At 50.9% G+C, this 17,495-nt stretch overlaps 1 protein-coding gene and 1 long non-coding RNA gene across 13 annotated transcripts in view; one reads left to right on the top strand and one right to left on the bottom strand.

Moving 5' to 3' along the window:
- Positions 1–6,455: 6,455 nt before the first annotated feature.
- The window catches only part of Ciita (class II major histocompatibility complex transactivator), a 53,034-nt gene continuing 41,994 nt past the window's right edge, over positions 6,456–17,495 (bottom strand). For 10 of the 12 annotated variants that reach the window (XM_087910827.1, XM_087910831.1, XM_087910826.1 and 7 more), the window contains 6 exons: positions 17,004–17,096; positions 14,343–14,429; positions 10,635–10,718; positions 10,438–10,521; positions 9,059–9,155; positions 6,456–8,585 (listed from right to left, as the gene is read on the bottom strand). In XM_087910827.1, coding sequence (XP_087766953.1) covers positions 9,080–9,155; positions 10,438–10,521; positions 10,635–10,718; positions 14,343–14,429; positions 17,004–17,096 — 424 coding nt within the window. In that variant the 3' untranslated portion in view covers positions 6,456–8,585; positions 9,059–9,079. Of the gene's footprint in view, positions 8,586–9,058; positions 9,156–10,437; positions 10,522–10,634; positions 10,719–14,342; positions 14,430–16,293; positions 16,383–17,003; positions 17,097–17,495 lie in introns of those variants that run through there. The other 2 variants (XM_087910828.1, XM_087910830.1) reach the window with 2 other exon arrangements.
- On the top strand, positions 8,469–16,707 carry LOC148121055 (uncharacterized). The gene is made up of 3 exons (XR_015738932.1): positions 8,469–8,608; positions 10,280–10,587; positions 16,322–16,707. It is a non-coding gene; the product is annotated as an uncharacterized LOC148121055 (long non-coding RNA).

The raw sequence follows: 17,495 nt of genomic DNA, 5'->3' as shown, positions 1-17,495 counted from the left end.
AGGATCGTGAATTTGAGGCTAACCAATGACTGTATAGTGAGACCCCACATCAAAACAACAATAAAAACACTCTTGAATTGTGCCAGGCCAAGTGGCTACTACCTCTAATTTCAGCACTGGGGAGACTGAGGCAGAAGCATCAGAGTGCTAGTCCAGCCCAAGCTACACAGTGAAACTCTGTCTTGGGAAGAAAAAAAAAAAGAGAGATGCAAAAACTACATTGTTTGGGGCTCATGAGATGGCTCGGCAGGGAGAGGCACTTGCTGCCAAGCTCACGACCGGAGTTTGAGCCCCAGGACACACATGGTGGAAGGAGAGACCGGGCTCATGAAAGTTGTTCTCCGACCTTCAGACTAGTGCCATGGCAGGGGGACGAAAGCCATTTTAGGCTGCATCAGTTTCCCACGGCATCTCAATATTGTACTCGAATATCACAGAATCCAAAACACTCTGGTCCAGGCATTCTAGAGAGGAGATGCTCAACTTGCCTACATAGCTAATGTCCAGGTGATGTGTGACGAGCCTTAGGAGCTGTTGGGCAGGCAAAGCAGGGGAGTCGGGGACAGCTGTAGACAACACTGTAGATGGCCCATGGTGATGACCACTCACAGCCAATGTGGGGTTGGAATTCAGGCCCAAGACGCTGGATCTCATCAGGGACTGACCCATGTGGAGACAGGAAGCTTCTCTCCCCTTCTGTCCTTGCAGCTGCCAGGGAGGTGACCAGATTGCTACCACACCCTTGGCCATGAACCAGATGGCCTCCTGCTACAGCCTGCCTCCAGCACGGAGATCCCAGATTTCGGCAAAGCCTTTGGGTGTGTGAAGAAAGAGGGCTGCACAGGGGCTTTCTAAAAGGCTGTCTGTAAGCCCCACGAAGGCTGATTCCTAGTCTTTCTGCCTACCAACTCAGCTGTCACTACTTACCTGCATTTGTGTGTGCAGGGGTGGGCATGTGCATGCCGTGCTGTATAGGCCAGAGGGAAACTGCTGGAAGTTGTTTTTCCCTTCCACCATGTGGGGGCTGGGGTTAGACTCAGGAGGCCAGGCTTGGTGGCAAGTTCCTTTATCAGCTGAGCCACCTTGCTGGCCCAGAATTATTCTTTATATAGTTGTTTTCTTTAAATCAAGTTTTAAAATGATCTGTTTATTATGTGAATGTTCCCATTTGAGTCATGTCGTGTGGGAGACCATGAGGTCAGAAGAAGGCACTGGATTCTCTGGAACTGAAGTTAGGTAGTTGTGAAGTACTATGTGGGTTTTGGGAGCAGAACCTGCAAGAGACGCAAGTGCTCTTAACCACTGAACCATCTCTCCAGTCCTTAAATTGGCTTTTAAGCGTTTAAAAAAAAAAATGCTTTGAAAGGAGAGGAACTTGTGTGAACAGGCACCCATCATCATTGGCTATAACTAAGAGACTCAGCAGATGTCCCAGAAGTCAGCAGTATCTGCTAAAACCTATGGCAAGGTGTGGTACAGGGACAGAGCTCCTCCGACAGCAGGCTCAGTCAGGCCAGCAGCTCCTGGGTGACCCTGACTCCTCCCACCTGGCTGGGCATCCCTGCAGTAGGCATCGAGGAGGGTGAATCTCAGTAAAAGACTGTGCTTCAGGCTTCTAAAAACATGGAGGTTTTCAGCTGCACCGTGCCTCCCCCAGGGTTCTCGGAGGGAAGAGCGGAAAGAGCAGCTCCAGGTGGGCCCTGGTGTGATGGGAGAGGAGCCTCAGAAAGTCTTTGTAGCTGTGGCCCTGCTCTCCACAGGTTCTGTAGGCAGCTGGGAGGAGGCCAAAGGGATACAGGCCGTGTCTGGGGGTCAGTGGGAAATAGGGAAGGTTCCTGAGCCATGGCAGTGTCCTCAGCTGGCCTTTAGTAGATGAGTCTGGCAGAGGAAGGGAGAAACTTCAGCCTATGGATTCCACCCACACCTTGTTCAGAAAGAGGAGACAGTTAAGCCCCTTGGGTGCCCTTCCTGTGCAGCACAGCCCTGTGTGGACCTCCGTCCATGCCCATGGCCTTGTCCCGTCGTTGGGAGGACTACCCCAAGCTGAAGTTGCTCACAACTCAACACAATGCATGGCGCCTTCTTCTAGCTTGGGGCCCAGCCTGTAACACACTGGTGTGTAAAAACTGAATGGCGGCTGGTAATATACAGCATGTGTTTTGTTTGTGGAAACAGGCTCATACTAGATGACCCAGCCTGGCCTCAAACTCACTCAGTCCTTGCTCTGTAGCCCAGGCTGGCCTCTAACCTGCCATTCTCTGGTCTTAGCTTCCTAGTGCTGGAATCACAGGACCAGGGTACACCTAGGCGATTTCAGGACTTCTGAGCAGAGCATCTTTCAACAAGTATCTTATGCTCTCCGGGCCTTGATGCCCAAAAGACGTAACAACACCAACTCGTGGGTGGATAACAAGGGTGGAGATAGCCATGCACCTAAGTGCTTATTAGGGAGGAGATCATAGGAACTCCAAGTGAGGCCAGCTCGGTGGAGCAGGTGGGCACTGAGGCCAGCACGGTGCAGCAGGTGGGCACTGAGCAGGCTACCATTGTAGTCTGGGGCTCAGTCCTGCTCAGAAACCAGAATGGGCATAGGACATGCCTCATGTCACCTCAGGCACTGGACGGGGGGGAGTGCTCCACTATCTTCCTGGCAGTCCCTGGTGGGAGGCAGCTTGTTGTGGAAGGCATTAGCGATCCTGTTCTTACAGCTGAGCCATGCGTTCTCTGGAAGCAGGACCAGGGCACCCAGGGCTGGGGAAAGTATGTGGAAGGAAGGTAAGTCACATGACAAGAGCGCTGGGTGTGGTGGCACTCAGATTGTGATTGTCCCCATTTGTTACCAGTGCATGCCAGCTCTGCCTGCCCTACTTGTGCAACTGCAGGCAACTCACCATGCTCTGAGCCTCTGTTTTGTAACCTATAAAATGGGGAGAGGCACAGTTCCTGGTGGAAATGGTTATACCTGCTTAGTGGCTCTTGGGAATAGGGGGCGACAGTTTTAGCAGCTACGGTGACTGGAGGTGCTACTGGTTGGCGGCAGGGCTACTGGTAAATACGTGATGCCAGTGGTAGCCCCACACAGCCCTTGATGCCATTCATCTGTACACACTGCGTGCTTCACATACAGTGAGCATCCTACTGATGACCAGTGGTGTTTGTAGAGGGAAGAATCTGAGGGGGCTGAAAGTACAGGGAACCTGAGCACCTCACTGTTGGAGAGATGCTGGCGACAGCTAGACATGGGACTCGGGATTGGAGGAGACAGGGCCAAAACTTACAAGTGATGCTGTGTCATGGGAAGAGGAGCCAAGAGGGGACAGAGTTGGCAGGCTGTATCGAGTGAGCCTTCCTGTAAGCACAGTGCTTTCTGGGTGAGATGGGAGGCACTGCCCAATCCCTGAAGCTTATTCAGCTGCCCCTGCTTGACCTCCCTCATAGCTGGCCTCCTCCTCCTGCCCCAGCATCTCTCTCTCCCTTCTGATCACCTGGACAGCCCTCTTCTCCATTGGAAAACTGCCCTGGTTCCCCAGGATCTCAGAAGGGAAGCAAATTCTTTAATAAGAACTTAGAATAAAAGCAACTCAGTTAGTAGAATGCTTGCTCAGGAAAAAGAGAGGAAAAAACCAGTGTAGCCTGAGCATGGAGAGTCCTAGACCTGAAGGATCAGAGCAGGTTTCTGTGCCGCAGAGACGCGTCCCCAGGCCAGTGGTGCAGTGGCTCTGTTGATGACTGTCCTTTGTCTTCTTGATTAGGCCTGCTCGTGCCAACAGCCGGGTTCCTGCCCCAGCCCAAGAGTATGCCAGGAGAGGTGGGGATCCAGTGCCAAGATGGGAGAGTTGCCAGGCCCTACAGGAAGGAGAAGGGCTCCAAAGACCTCACCTACCACCCAGTTCTCAGACGTCCTGAATCAGGCTTGATTCTCCCGCTTCGTGATGGATGTTTACAGGAACCCAGCCAGAGGTCACCTTTCTGCACTTCACCCCCGACTGCACCTGCCACCCCCCACTTAACCTCTGGAAAGGACACAAGAGCTGAAGTGGGGTGCAAACAGATTCATACTTAGGCTGCTCCCTCCAGCGTCAGACCCAAGACTGTTGATCACAGTCTCAGGGAGTCACTCTGAAGAAGGATGCGCCAGGGTCTAGGGCGGGATTTAACCTCTTCAGGTTGACAGAACTGAGATGCCGCACTGGAGAAGGCTGTCTCTGGCTAGAAATCTATTTTTGGAAGTGTGAGTGGTGTGGAAAGTGTGAGTGGTGTAGATACTTGATTTCCATAAACCTGTAAAAGCAATACTTAGAGGCTGACTTATTTCATTAAAAAAATGTAAGCAACTCCAACACCTTTTGCCTTGTCTGATTGCTGGTTTTTTTGTTTGTTTGTTTGTTTGCTTGCTTGCTTGCTTTGTTTGTTTTGTTTTGAAATTTTGAAAGGGTACATTATGACTGACATTATGATTGGCAAAAAAGGTAGATGACCCAGTCTGGAGATACAGGAGGGACTAGGGAACTCACTCTTAGAGAGGCCACCTCCTCCCACCTTCTGAAAGCCTGAGTTACGGTGGGGAAAGCTAGGCAACTCTGGAGAATTTGGGCCTGAGTCCCACACATGGAACATATGATACATCTCCATGAACAACGAGGGAGGGACTGGGTATAGTGGTGCACACATTTAATCCCAGCACTCAGGAAGCAGAGGAGGTAGATATCTTTGAGTTCCAGTCTAACCAGGTCTAAAGAGTGGGTTCCAAGCCAGCCAAGGCTACACGGTGAGACCTTACCTTAAAAAATTAAAGAATGGGAAAGAGGTTAGGAATGGAATTCGCTTGCTAGAATACTTACCTGGCTTGTACCAAGCCCTGGACCCCAGCACCACATAAAAACAGGCACAGTGGTATGTGCATACAATCCCAGCAATCCAGAGGCAGAGATAAAAGAATCAGAAGTTCACAAATGAAACCCACAAACAATTGGATCCTTTTCCTCTAGTCTTCTCTAGGGTATGGCTTTAGCCCTCCCTGCACCCATGTGCACTTAGGGCAGCATGGCACACAACAGATGGCAGCGACGACACTCCCCACCTCTCCATGACAGGATAATTTGTCACGCAACAGGGTGCAGCAGAATTCCCCAAGATGGCGGTTTTTTAGCTCTAAGGACAGTCATATACAACAGGAAGAGAGACAAACTCCCTGGGAGAGAGGCCTGGAGGGAAGTCGAGGACTGAGGAGGGCCTTGGATTGAAAGTGTACTGCATGAACAGCCTGCCAGTTCTCCCAGAACGGCTTCTCACAGCACAAGTGGGACTGGCAACCTATTCTAGCACACTGGCCCATACCCACAGAGATCCTTCAAAGGGGTCACAGGCCAAGCTGGTACGTTAACTCCTTCTCTATGAATGCCAAGTTTCTAACGGGAACCACAACTTACCCACCACTTGAGATGACACCATGCTAACCACCGGGAGGCTCTCCTCTAAACCGGTGCAGTTCAGCGCTAGGCTCCTGTGGTGTACTGTGCTCGTGGATCCACTGTCAGGAGCCTTGTGCAGGGCGCAGCCTGGCCAGACGCACCTGGCCGCTTAGATGGGGGGCTTCCAGCACAGGAGCCTTGAGCATCTTGTTCACCACGTGTCCTCAGTGCACAGCCACACAGTGACTGGGTGAGCTGGTACTGAGGATTAGCCATCCATCCCACACTTACTGAGCACCTACTATGTCCATGCACTTGACTGGGTGTAGAGGGCAGAGGGGTGATCACAGCAAAGAAAGCCCCTGCTCCCCCAGAGCTCACATCCTAGACAGGCAGACAACAAAAGAGACTGTTGAGATTGAGAGTGGGTACGGTACAGGGGGATGAGAGACAGAGAATCTGTCTGAGGAACCATGGAATCCTGTAGGAAGTCACATACAGAGATCTGAGAACATCCCAGACAGAGGCAGGAATAAAACAAAGGGTGGAAGGAATGTAGACCAAACCGGCCTTGAACTCACAGAGATCCTCCTACCTCTGCTTTCCAAGTGCTGGGATTAAAGGTATGTGCTACCACACATGACTTTTTTTTTCTTCCAAGATTTGTTTGTCTTATATGTATGAGTGTTTTGCCTGTGTATCTGTCTGGGCACCAAGTTCATGCAGTGCTCGTGGGGTCCAAAAGAGGGCAGCAGAACCCCGTGCCAGGCATTGTTTTCGACTCTTAAATTTTTATTTTTAATTTTTATTTATTTATGTATCTTTTTAATGGGCTGGAAAGATGACCCAGTGATTAAGAATGCTTGCTGCCTTTGCAGGGGACCTGAGTTCTGTTCCCAGCACCAACATGGAGGCCGACAACAGCCTGCAACTCAGTCCACGCATGGTGGACAGAAACTTTCAGAAGACAGCTTGTGGGAGTTGGTTCTCCATGTGTGAATCCGGGGACCAAGCTCAGACCACTGGACTTGCTTACACCCTGAGCCATTTTGCTGACCTGTTTTATTAATATTTTTGTTTCCACATTGGGTCTTCACATAATCCAGTGCGAAGGAGAGGAGGATCCTCTGCCTATTTGACAGATGGCTAAGGCACAGAAGACACTTGCATGCATATATGACGAGGTGGAGCGTGAGACCAGGCAGCTCAGCCAAGAGTTGGTGTCACACAGTTCTAGGCTACCTCGCTTCAGGAGCCAGGTGGCTTAAGATGCTGCCCAGCACACAGAATCCAGGACTGGTGAGGTTATTTGAGCATTTACTGTGTCCCTGGCACAGTCAGTGTCTTACACAAATGAACCCGTTAAGAAGTGACAGCCCTCGGCAGAGTAAAGAGGGGCACTTTTGGTATCTCCAGATAGACCAAAGGCAGAGGTAAGGGTCTGCCTACCTGAGTGGCAGGTGTAACAGATACCTGCCTTAGAGAGTGCCTCAGTGTTGTCCCTTGTGGCCACAAGGTGCCACCCCTGAGCCTGAAGCCTCAGCATAGATGCCCTCAGCAGCTGGACATGTCTCCAAGAATCACCCCCAAGCAGCCATGCAAACCACCCCACTAGGCCCTCTAGCCCAGTTGCTGGGGTGTGGGCCAGTCCTACTGACATCAGGGCTAGCATGCTGGAGCCATACAGATGGTTCTTCTGCCAAGGCAAGGAAGCAAGCTGTCACTGTCCTGATGGAGGGATCGATGGTGCCTGACCTCAGAGGAAGCAAGAACAGTAGTGCTGGTGCTGCCTGCCCTCTTCGGATAGCTGCAGCTAAGGCTGGCCAGCCTGGGCCCAGAACTGCTCCCAGTGTGCAGCCAAGCAGAAGAGGAGAGCACCCCTCTTTGTACAACGCTCACTGCTTCAGCCCTTAGGCCCGGGAATCAATAACTTTCCACTGAGCCTTAGAAGCTACAAAGATCCTTGCAGAAGATGCAGAATGTGGACAGAGCTGGACTGCACGGTGTGAGCATGGGCTCAGTGCATGCTCTGTACTGCAACATGTGGTTAGACAGTGCTATGCAGCCTCGGTGGCTGCTGCGAGCAGTGCACAGACGCTCTCTGCTGGCCCATGTCTCCTCACTTTCTCCCCTCTGTTCTCCCTGGAAGGCAAGCCAGCACCCCTTGGAGAAGTCCCCAGCCAGCTGTCCCATTAAGGATTCCGGGCTCCCAGCCAGCAACCCCTGTCACAAGCCAGATACACACGCAAGAGCCTTCAGATGATTCCAGTGTGGCTTCTAGCTGCCCCAATTGACTCAGAGGGTTGGTGGGGTCAGGTGAGCTGTCTCTTCTGGGCCTGCCTGAAGGTCAGGGGTCAGGGCAGAATAGAAGTGTGGGTTGTTTTAAGTTATTGTGGTTTGGGCAGTTTCTTTTGCATTAGATAACCGGTCCAGAAGGTGTCCCCAGATGGAACTTGTGGGATAAACTAGGCTCCATAGCTGCAGTGAGAGTAGCTGGTGCATTTGAAATGTAGTGGGTGTGTGAAGAAGGCAGAGCAGCTCCCAGCCGCAGCAGCTCCCAGCCGCAGCAGCTCCCAGCCGCAGCAGCTCCCAGCTGCAGCCTTCCAGTCCTGTAGTCTACCATTTCCCTAGCTCTTGGTTCACGCCCAATGTCTCAGTCAGGCCTGACTCGGCCTTGACTGAAGGCTTGTGGAAACAGTGCCACAATTAGGAAGAGCTGTCATAACTCCCTGTCACATTTAGAAGTCTGCAGGCCGAGGGCCACCTTGAGTGTCCTCAGAACGCCCAGCAGGCCCTATCAGGGGAGCAGCAGGGAAGAAGTGCCTTCTCACCAGGCTGGCCCTGGCCTGGCTGGTGCTTGGCTGCTTCAGTTCTGCACTCTGACCTGGAATGTCAAAGAGAAGGTCTTCGGCCTCCTGGGCGAAACCACTGAATGCAGCCCCAGGCCTGTCTGCTAGTGCTCAAAACCACCAAATGGGGCTGGCTTCCTGCCTGGCCCTGTAAGAGCGTGGAACTGCTCTTGGGGCCTGTAGAAGACCAAGACTTGTGTCCGTCCCTCATCTAGGCAGAGGCAACTCTGAGCCTGCTGGGGCAGGGTGACCAGAGGCCAACTCCCCACAGAAACGCTGAGTCCACAGTGCAAGGTCCAGCGTGGTCAATGTCCCCGAGTTCATGCTGTGGAGGATCAGGAGACACGGGTGAGTCAATGAGATTCCAGGGGAAGAGCCTTAACAGCAGAGGAGGGGATGTCAGAATGTGGGGGACAACTGTAACACAGGTCGGGGGGAATCTGGACAAACAGGGTGAGTGGACAATGGTCTTAATATTGTAGCAGGAAGTGTATTAATTTCCTATGAAGATGAACCCAAGAGAAATATCAAGAAGAAAGACTTGCAAATTTCAAAGGACTACCCAATCCCAAGATAGAGGTTATAGGTGACCAGCTCAGCCTGTCTTTCCCCAGTCCTTAAGCTCAACTTCAGGGAGGTTCCTTGGCCCAAGTCCCCAAAGTCTGGAGGACACTTGCCAATTTGGAAACAGGATAGCTCCGGATGACACATGAACCCAACCAACCTTCCTTGATGCCTTTGGTCCTACTTCACAAGGATACTGACCCAAATGTTCCTACTGGAGTCCTACCCAGTTACCTTGTCCAGAGCACAGCAGGGTCATCTTAGGCTGATCCGGGAATCCAGCTGCTGCAAGTGTTCCTGAACCCCAAAGGGGATAGTAGGTGTCCACATTCTGCAGAGGGGACGTGGAACTTCAGGACCAGGACTCCCCAGGGCAAGCTACCCACAGCCCCACCTCCCACTCTGCAGAGAGCCTTAACCACCCTCCCCCCCCACCCCCGGCAGAGCGCAGACCAGCATGGATGAACAGGGTGCTAAAAGGCCCCCTTTCAATCCTGACTTGCTGTGTGGCCTTAAACAGGTCTGCTCTGCCAAATTCTCTTTAGCTGCAAAGTGAATCCTATTGTGTTTTAGTATGGTCTGTCCTCCACAGGCTCACGTGGTGAGCACCTCCCCCCAAGACTGGGACACTGGTTTGAAGACATAAGCAGGTCATTGTGGGTGGACCTTTGAAGGCAATAGCCAAGCAAGTTCCGGCAGCTAGCTGCTCCTTTCCAGGGTGTGAGCAGCTGCAGGCACATACTCTTGCAACCAATGCCTTCCCATCACTATGGACATGGACGGCACCGTGTGAGCCTGTGAGCCCAAATGCACCTTTCCTCCTTTTCATTGTTTCTGCCAGGTGTTATGGCCACAACAAGAAAAGAATCTAGAGAGACCACTATCTATCCCAGAAGATGGACACAACTGTGCAGATCAAAGCCACCCAAAGAGCAAAAGGTGCTGGATGTCAAACATCACAGTGGCTTAATAAGAATAAGTTTAAAGCTGGGCACAGCACATGCATCTGTAGTACCAGCTTCAGAAGGCTGAGGCAGGGGGATCATGAGTTCAAGTGCAATTCTGCTTAAAAAAGAAGTAAAAAAAAATGGTCTAACTATATGAAGTTGGTATTTTTATGTTCTAAGGATGACTGGATTAGGCAGTTTCATATGGCTTACCCTGATGAAATATTTATTGTGTTTTATGTGGCAATGGTGTCCTAAGAGTTTAGGGCTGGGGACATGGCTCAGGTGTTGGACCACTTGCCTAACACACACCAAGTCCTGACTTTGATCCCCTTTGCCACATGGGATTAGATGTGGCAGTACATGTCTGTAATTTCAGCATTTGGGAGATGGAGGCAAGAGGGTCATCCTTGGCTACATAGCAAGTTCCAGGCCAACTCAGGCTGCACGAGACCCTGGCTCCCACAAAGACATCTTCCTATTTTCTGACTAACATACCCGTCTCAAGTCTCTCTGCAGATGTCACATCCTTGTCCAGAGAGGAAGAAGCTAAGGCCTGCAGGGCAAATCACTTGCCAGCCCAAGCGCAAAGACTGCTAAGCAGGGGTGGGATTTGAATTCTAGAGTCGCACAAGGATCTCCAACCCCAGGGACAGCGCAACTTACGCCAGCGTTTCCACTTGAGGGCACTTCTGAAGGCTGGAGGCCAGCTGCTGGGCACCGGCAGCCGTGAACTTGTTGAACTGGACACTGAAGAGAGAGGCCCATCCTGAGGCCTGGCTACTCACATCCCAACCCTTCCTTCCCATGATGCAGGTAGGGGACCCTTGCCTCCCCAGGTACCACTGAACCCCTCCACTCACTCCATCACTCGCAGGGAGACCATGTCCGGAAGCACTTGTGCCAGGCTCTTGGCTCCTGCATCACGGATGCAGTTATTGTACAAGCTGCCAGAAACAGGAAAGAAGAGGGTTTGGGTGCTGGGCTAGCTCAGAGTCAGGTGGGAGCCATACTCAATTGAGATGACGGCTCCATTTTATCTGTCAGCTTGTCTGCCTGTCTACCTACCTACCTACCTACCTACCTACCTACCTACCTACCCACCTATCTACCTACCCACCTATCTTCCCACCTACCTACCTACCTACCTACCTACCTACCCACCTACCTACCTACCTACCCATATACCTACCCACCGACCTACCTACCTATCTACCTACCCACCCATCTACCTACCTACCTACCTACCTACCTACTCACCTATCTACCTACCTACCTATCTACCTACCCACCTATCTACCTATCTATCTACCTACCTATCTACCTACCCACTGACCTACCTACCTATTTACCTACCTACCCACCGACCTACCTACCTACCTACCAACTTACCTATCTACCTACCTACCTACCCACCAACCTACCTACCTACCAACCTACCTATCTATCTACCTACCAACTTACCTATCTACCTACCTACCAACTTACCTACCTACCTATCTACTTACCTACCCACTGACCTATCTACCTACCTACCTACCTACCTACCTTCCTACCTAATAGACAAGGGACCATGTATCTCAAGCTATCCTGGAACTTGATATGTAGTCAAAGATAACTTTGAACTTCTGATTCTCCTGTCTCCTTCTGAGTACTAGGACTACAGTCATGTACCATCACACCCAACTTCTGCGGTGCTGGGAATGGAATGAATCCAGGGCCTCATCCGTGCTACGCAAACACTCTGCCAACTGGGCTACATCCCCAGACAGGCCCTACTGTCCCATTTTAAGATGGACTAATTGAGGCCCAGAGAGTTGCAGCCAGTTATCTGTAGTTTTATGGTGAGTTCAAGAAACAGAGAGTTGTACACTGGGCTTGATGGGTCAGGTCTATACTTCTAGCTATATAGGAAACTGAGGCAGAGAGATTATAGGTTTAGGCCAGCCTGGGATACATGAGACCCTGTCTCAAAATATAAAGGTTGGTTTAATTTTCTGCTTTTTTATCTTTGTTATTTTTGTGTATGGATGTGTATGCAGTGTCTGAGGAGACTAGATGAAGGCAAGGGACCCCTGGGACTGGAGTTACAGACGGTTGTGAGCAAAATGTGTTAGCTAGAAATGTGTTAGCTAGAAATGTGTTAGCTAGAAATGTGTTAGCTAGAAATGTGTTAGCTAGAAATTGAATCCAGGTTCTCTGCAAGAGCAGCTGGTGCTCTTAACTGCAGCCCCTGAAAACAGAAGGTTAAAGAAGGCTGGGGTTAGAGCTCAGTGTAGCGTGTTTGTCTGGTATACATGAAGTAACTCTAGGCTCCATCCCCAGTAACACACCACACACACACACACACACACGGGGGCGGGAGGAGAGAGAAAGAGGAAAAGAGAGGAGGAAAGAAGTGGGGGAGAGATGAACAAGGAGAAGAGGGGAAGGGGTAAAGGTGCTTCCCAGCCCAAAGCATTTGGAAACTCCAAGGAGAACAACCTCCCAGGTTCGAAGGCATGCCTCTTTCTATCTGGGCAGGTCACTGGACTCCCCTATGCATGCTGTTGTTCATTGTAAAATGGGTAGGACGGGGTCTCTGTAGGGAGAGTGGGTGGGTTCTTGCTGGTTTATGTAATGAACTAAATGTTAGCCAGGGTCTCACAGTGTGACATACAGAAACCACCCAGGGCCACCTGAGACACCACAGAAGGTGTGACCTGTGTTGGCCATGGAGAAAAAAAAAACTGGAAACTGCTAAGACTCTGGAGACTTTGATGTTGGGATGAATGTATTTTGCATGAGGTAGCCATAAGTCCTCTGTAACTTCCATAGATCCCTGGGGATCTGATACCCTCTTCTGGCCCCTGCAGGTACTGCATGCATTTGGCACATGGGTGTACACACAGACATGACACCTGTACCCATAAAATAAAAATATCTTTTAAAAATTAAAAAGGGGGAAATGAGCTAAGCACCACAGTTCATTGCTCTCTGCTTCTTGACCACAGAGGCAGCTGCCTCACACTCAGGCCCCCATGCTCCCCACCATGATGGACTGCACCTCACTCTGTGAGCCCTAACAACCCATTCCTTCCAAAGCTGTCTTTGTTAGGTATCTGGTGATGGTGACAATGGTAGTGAGCAAGCCTGCCTGGCCCACAAGCACCTGCCTGTGTGTTCTGGACTTTCCTGACCTCCCAACCTCCCGTCCCACCTCCCATTCAGCCACCTCAGGAGCCCTTCTGCCCCTGAGAATCCATCCTCTTCCTACTTCGAGGACATTGTCCCTGCTGCCCTGTAGAGCTGCTCACCTCTAGTTTCCCACACAGGGCCATGTCTCACCACGTCACAGTGCCCCTGCTCTCCGAAATAAACTGGTGACTCTCCCATTGTACTCTCCTGGGACATAGCAATTCCCTTCCTAACACTGTCCTAAACACCCCTCTTTATGTCTGTGCTCTGGCCTGTATGCAGCTCGAGGGCAAGGACATCCCATGGTTTAAGGTAGGGAATACTGTGCACTTAGCACAACTTTAGGTGTCAGGTGGGCACCAAGTACATATGTTATGACTTGTACAGCGCACGACCCGTTCATCCGCACAGAGGACCCGGTTGGAAGGGTGTTACAGAAAGTCGCCTTTCCTGGAACATGACTTGGGGGAAGGAATTCTTTCCCAGCGGAATAGCCGAGAGCTGCTAGTGCTGAGCTCAGCGACTGGGACTCTGGCTCAAGCTCCCTTCCCTCTCAGCCCCTAGAACCACAAGACTGGCTGACAAAGTTGGAACTGCTACACTGAGACCCACCAGGAGGTAGCAATGTAAGCACTGACTAGTGTGGTAATGGACCTCTCAGATGCCAGCCTGCAGGGCTGCAGTCCGCTCTGCTGTGCCTAGAGGCTAAGGCACAGCCATCCACTGCTCACTAGGGACAGACTGGGGTATGGCATGTGATCCACTGACATGATTCTTATTTTCCAGATGAGGAAATCAAGGCTTAGAAGAAGTAAGCAACTTGCCCCAAGGCTCTGGTGTTGTTCAACTCATTCTAGGTCAATGCACTGTAGGACCCAGCCAGGATAAGCTTAATAGAGGCCTGAGTCTCAGTAGTTTACCCTGAAGCAATACCTGGTTGCAGGAAGGACCACAAACTGAGATTACCCAGGCACCATCCAAGAACAGACCATTCAAAGGAAATGCCTAAATTCCAACCATTGCAGATACGATCACCTGCCAGCACACACTCACCAGGACACCCCAGACAAATGTCAGCCAATCAGGGGTCCTGAACCTCAGAAATCCCTCACCCCCACCTTTACTACTATAAAAACCCTGTTCTAACTGAGCACAGGGTACTGCGATTGTTCCAATACGTTGGACACACAGAGAGTCAGAGTTTGCAAACTTGTGTAGAATAAAGGCCCTTTGCTTTTACATATGGGATTTGGTCTCCTTGTTGGTTTGGGGGAACTTTGTTGATCTGAGCATAACAACACCACCTCGTGACACAAAGACCTTGCAGCTTGCAAGAGGAGACCATCTTCCTGCCCCCTATCTCCCCAGCCCACTCAGCAGGGCACCCCACTCACCTCAGCCTTAGGAGGGACTTGGCTAGGGCTGGCAGGGCTTCCGCAAGCTTGCAGGCACCCACATCGGTGATGCTGTTCTGGGACAGGCTGTAGGGAGGGACGCAGGGAGGAAGGAGTTCAGGGGTGGAAGGCTCTCACTTTCCCATTGGCCCCCATCGTGAGGCTAGAAATGCGCACCCCTCCCCAAGGTGGCCAGTAGTCACGGACCTGTGATAGCCAGTCTCAGGGAGGGTTATACCCACAGGCTCCACTTACAGATATGAAGGTTTGTACAGAGACAGTGGGTGGCAGGGTGCGAGGTAGATGAGAAAGCACGCTCCCCTTTTCCGCCTGCTCTCTGATTTGCTAGTGGCCCCTTTCCTCTTGGACCATTTTTCCAGCACTCTAACTACACACAGTAGGTGCTCAATAAATGTGGGCACATCTGAGAATAGAAAGATGAGCGGAGAGAGGGAAACCTATCTCATGGTATACCTAGGCCACTGCAAATTATGAAGAAAGACATCTACACTGTATATCAAGGAAATGGCCACATGAATTCTTGGGACATTTTAGGCTTCTTAACTTGGTTTATAACATTTGGAATGTTGACAGATTTTTAAAAAATGTTTTGTTTGCTTTGTTGTGGGAATTGAACCCAGGGCCTTATGCGTGCTAGACAAGTGCTCTCCCATTGCTGTGTTTCCAGTGCTTTTGAATTAAAAAGCAATATCATTGTTGTTATATGTGTGTGGAGGATGTGCCGCTATCGTGCGCATGTGCAGAGGACATGTATGTGTGGAGGGGTGTGCCGCTATCGTGCGCATGTGCAGAGGACATGTATGTGTGGAGGGGTGTGCCGCTATCGTGCGCATGTGCAGAGGACATGTATGTGTGGAGGGGTGTGCCGCTATCGTGCGCATGTGCAGAGGACATGTATGTGTGGAGGGGTGTGCCGCTATCGTGCACATGTGCGGAGGACATGCATGTGAGGAGGGGCGTGCCGCCATCGTGCGCACGTGCTGAGGACAGCTTTGTGGAGTTGTGAATTAGAACTCCCAGAAAGAAGCTGTGACTACAGAGACTGATGGATTAGAGCTGCGGTGATGGGGCGGGGCTAATAGATAGAACCCTCTTAGAGTCTATTAACTTAGCGGACCACTAGCTTCCAGCAACCCGAGAGCTAGGACTGTCAGACAGCATCTTGGGCCTATAGAAAAGCTTCCCCCATCTTGCTGTACCCGCTTCTCTGGTGAACCCACCAATGTATTTTTTGTTTGCTTTGTGTTGTGTTTGGAGGCAGGGTTTCTCTTCTAACAGCCCTGGCTGTCCTGGAACTCGCTCTGTAGATCAGACTGTCCTCAAACTCAGGCATTTGCCTGTCTCTGCCTCCCATGTGCTGCCCCCACAACCTATCTTAAACTGCCTTGATTTATGGCTGTCTTTGTTCTGTTAAACAGAAACACTTCATGAAATGCATCCATGTTGGAGCCTGGAATTGGAGTGTCTGAATCTGCGTTCCCGAGCACTGTCCACTCCAAATGGCTCCCAAATAAACTCTTAGCTGCGTTTAAGATGAGAGCAGTGTTTGGCATTGCCACACTTTCCCATGAGTTCCAGAAAGCAGACTCAGCTCTCCAGCTGTACTCAGAGGTGCCTTCACCCTCTGCATCATCTTACTGGCCCCTTTAAAATTTTTATTCTGAGGCAAAGTCTGATTATGTAGACCAGGCCAGCCGTGAACTCAAGGTCCCGTGTTGTGCAGTCTCACCAGTGTGGGGATCACAGGCGTGTGCCCCGGGATTCAACGAGAAGCCATGTCCAAACCCTATACCCACTCCAGAACGGGTCAAACGAGACCGTCATCAGGTGCTTTACCGCTAAACCCTAATCTGTTGCTTCCCTTCCAGCATCCCAGTGTAGTTTCACTCACTCAACTTTTATTAAATGGATTTTATTGCATCGTATTTTATACGGTTTTTTCTCTTTCTCTTTTCTAGTGTGTGTGTAAGTCAGAAGATAAGGTGCAGAAGTCGGCTCTCTCCTGCTCCCGTGTGGGTCCTGAGGAGAGAACTCAAACTGTCAATCTGGCAGCAGCAACTTCACTGGCTAAGTCACCCTGCCAGCCTTCCCCACCTCTTATTTTCTTGAGACTGATTCTCCAGGCTGGCCTTAAACTCATGGTCATTCTACTGTCTCAGCCTCCCCATGCTACTATGCCCAGATCACTGTGTTATAATTATGATTTATTTGCTTGTTTGCTTTTGGTTTATCATATGTAAAGATGCCTGAGGCCTGGAAGCAGGATCTTCAGGTTCTCCACTGTTGCCTATGATAGACAGCAAGGGTTCTTTAAGTGTTTGTTGATTAATCCAATAAATGAGGTCTGGAGAAATGGCTCAGTAAGGTGCTTGTCTCACAAGCAAGAAGATAGGAATTTGATCCCCAGAACCCACATAGAAACCTAGGCATGGTGGTGCACGTTTGTAATCCGAGCACGGGTGGAACTCTGGGGCTCACTGGCTGGCTAACCAGGCATAACTAACTGGTAGTTCCAAGCTGGAGAGAGACACTGTCTTAAAAGAGGTGGGCGGTGTTTCTGAGATGGTCCCTGGACTCTACACACACACACACACACACACACACACTGAAGCGGTGGGGAGGTAGCCCCATTGTACTCACTTGAGCGTCTCCAGGACCTTGAGCTGAGGAAAGGTGGCTGAGAGCTTCGACACACCCTCGTCCCCGATCTTGTTCTCACTGAGTGAGTCCAGGCTGCAGTGGGATTAGATGGTGGCCATTAGCCCTCCGGTCTCTGATCAGCCACCTCCGCCCTGGTGCCACCTGAGCTTACGGGAGCTGGCGTGCACCACCTGGGGGTGCCATCAGTTGGCCAGGGGCCATGGCTAGCGCCATGAACTGGAACCTCAGCTTGGTTTTGTAGGAGTCTCCTGAGCAGGTCAGCTACTCTAACCCCTTGGAGTCTCAACTATGAGCAGTTTCCTGCTCCCGCCTGTCTGCCCTTTGGGGTTGCTAAGAGCAGTGAAGGGGCTGTGTGGGGAAAAGGATTTCACAACTTTCAAAAGAACTCTAAACTTTTTTAAAAAAATCTGGGGATTCCCGTCCTCTGTCCCTTCCCTGTACTAGGGGTCACAAGTCCCCACAACGAGGTTA

Source organism: Myodes glareolus, chromosome 9 (assembly GCF_982192425.1).
Source record: "Myodes glareolus chromosome 9, mMyoGla1.1, whole genome shotgun sequence".
Lineage (NCBI taxonomy): Eukaryota > Metazoa > Chordata > Mammalia > Rodentia > Cricetidae > Myodes > Myodes glareolus.
Note: the sequence above shows the minus strand (reverse complement) of the source record. Positions and strands in the feature narration are given on the sequence as shown.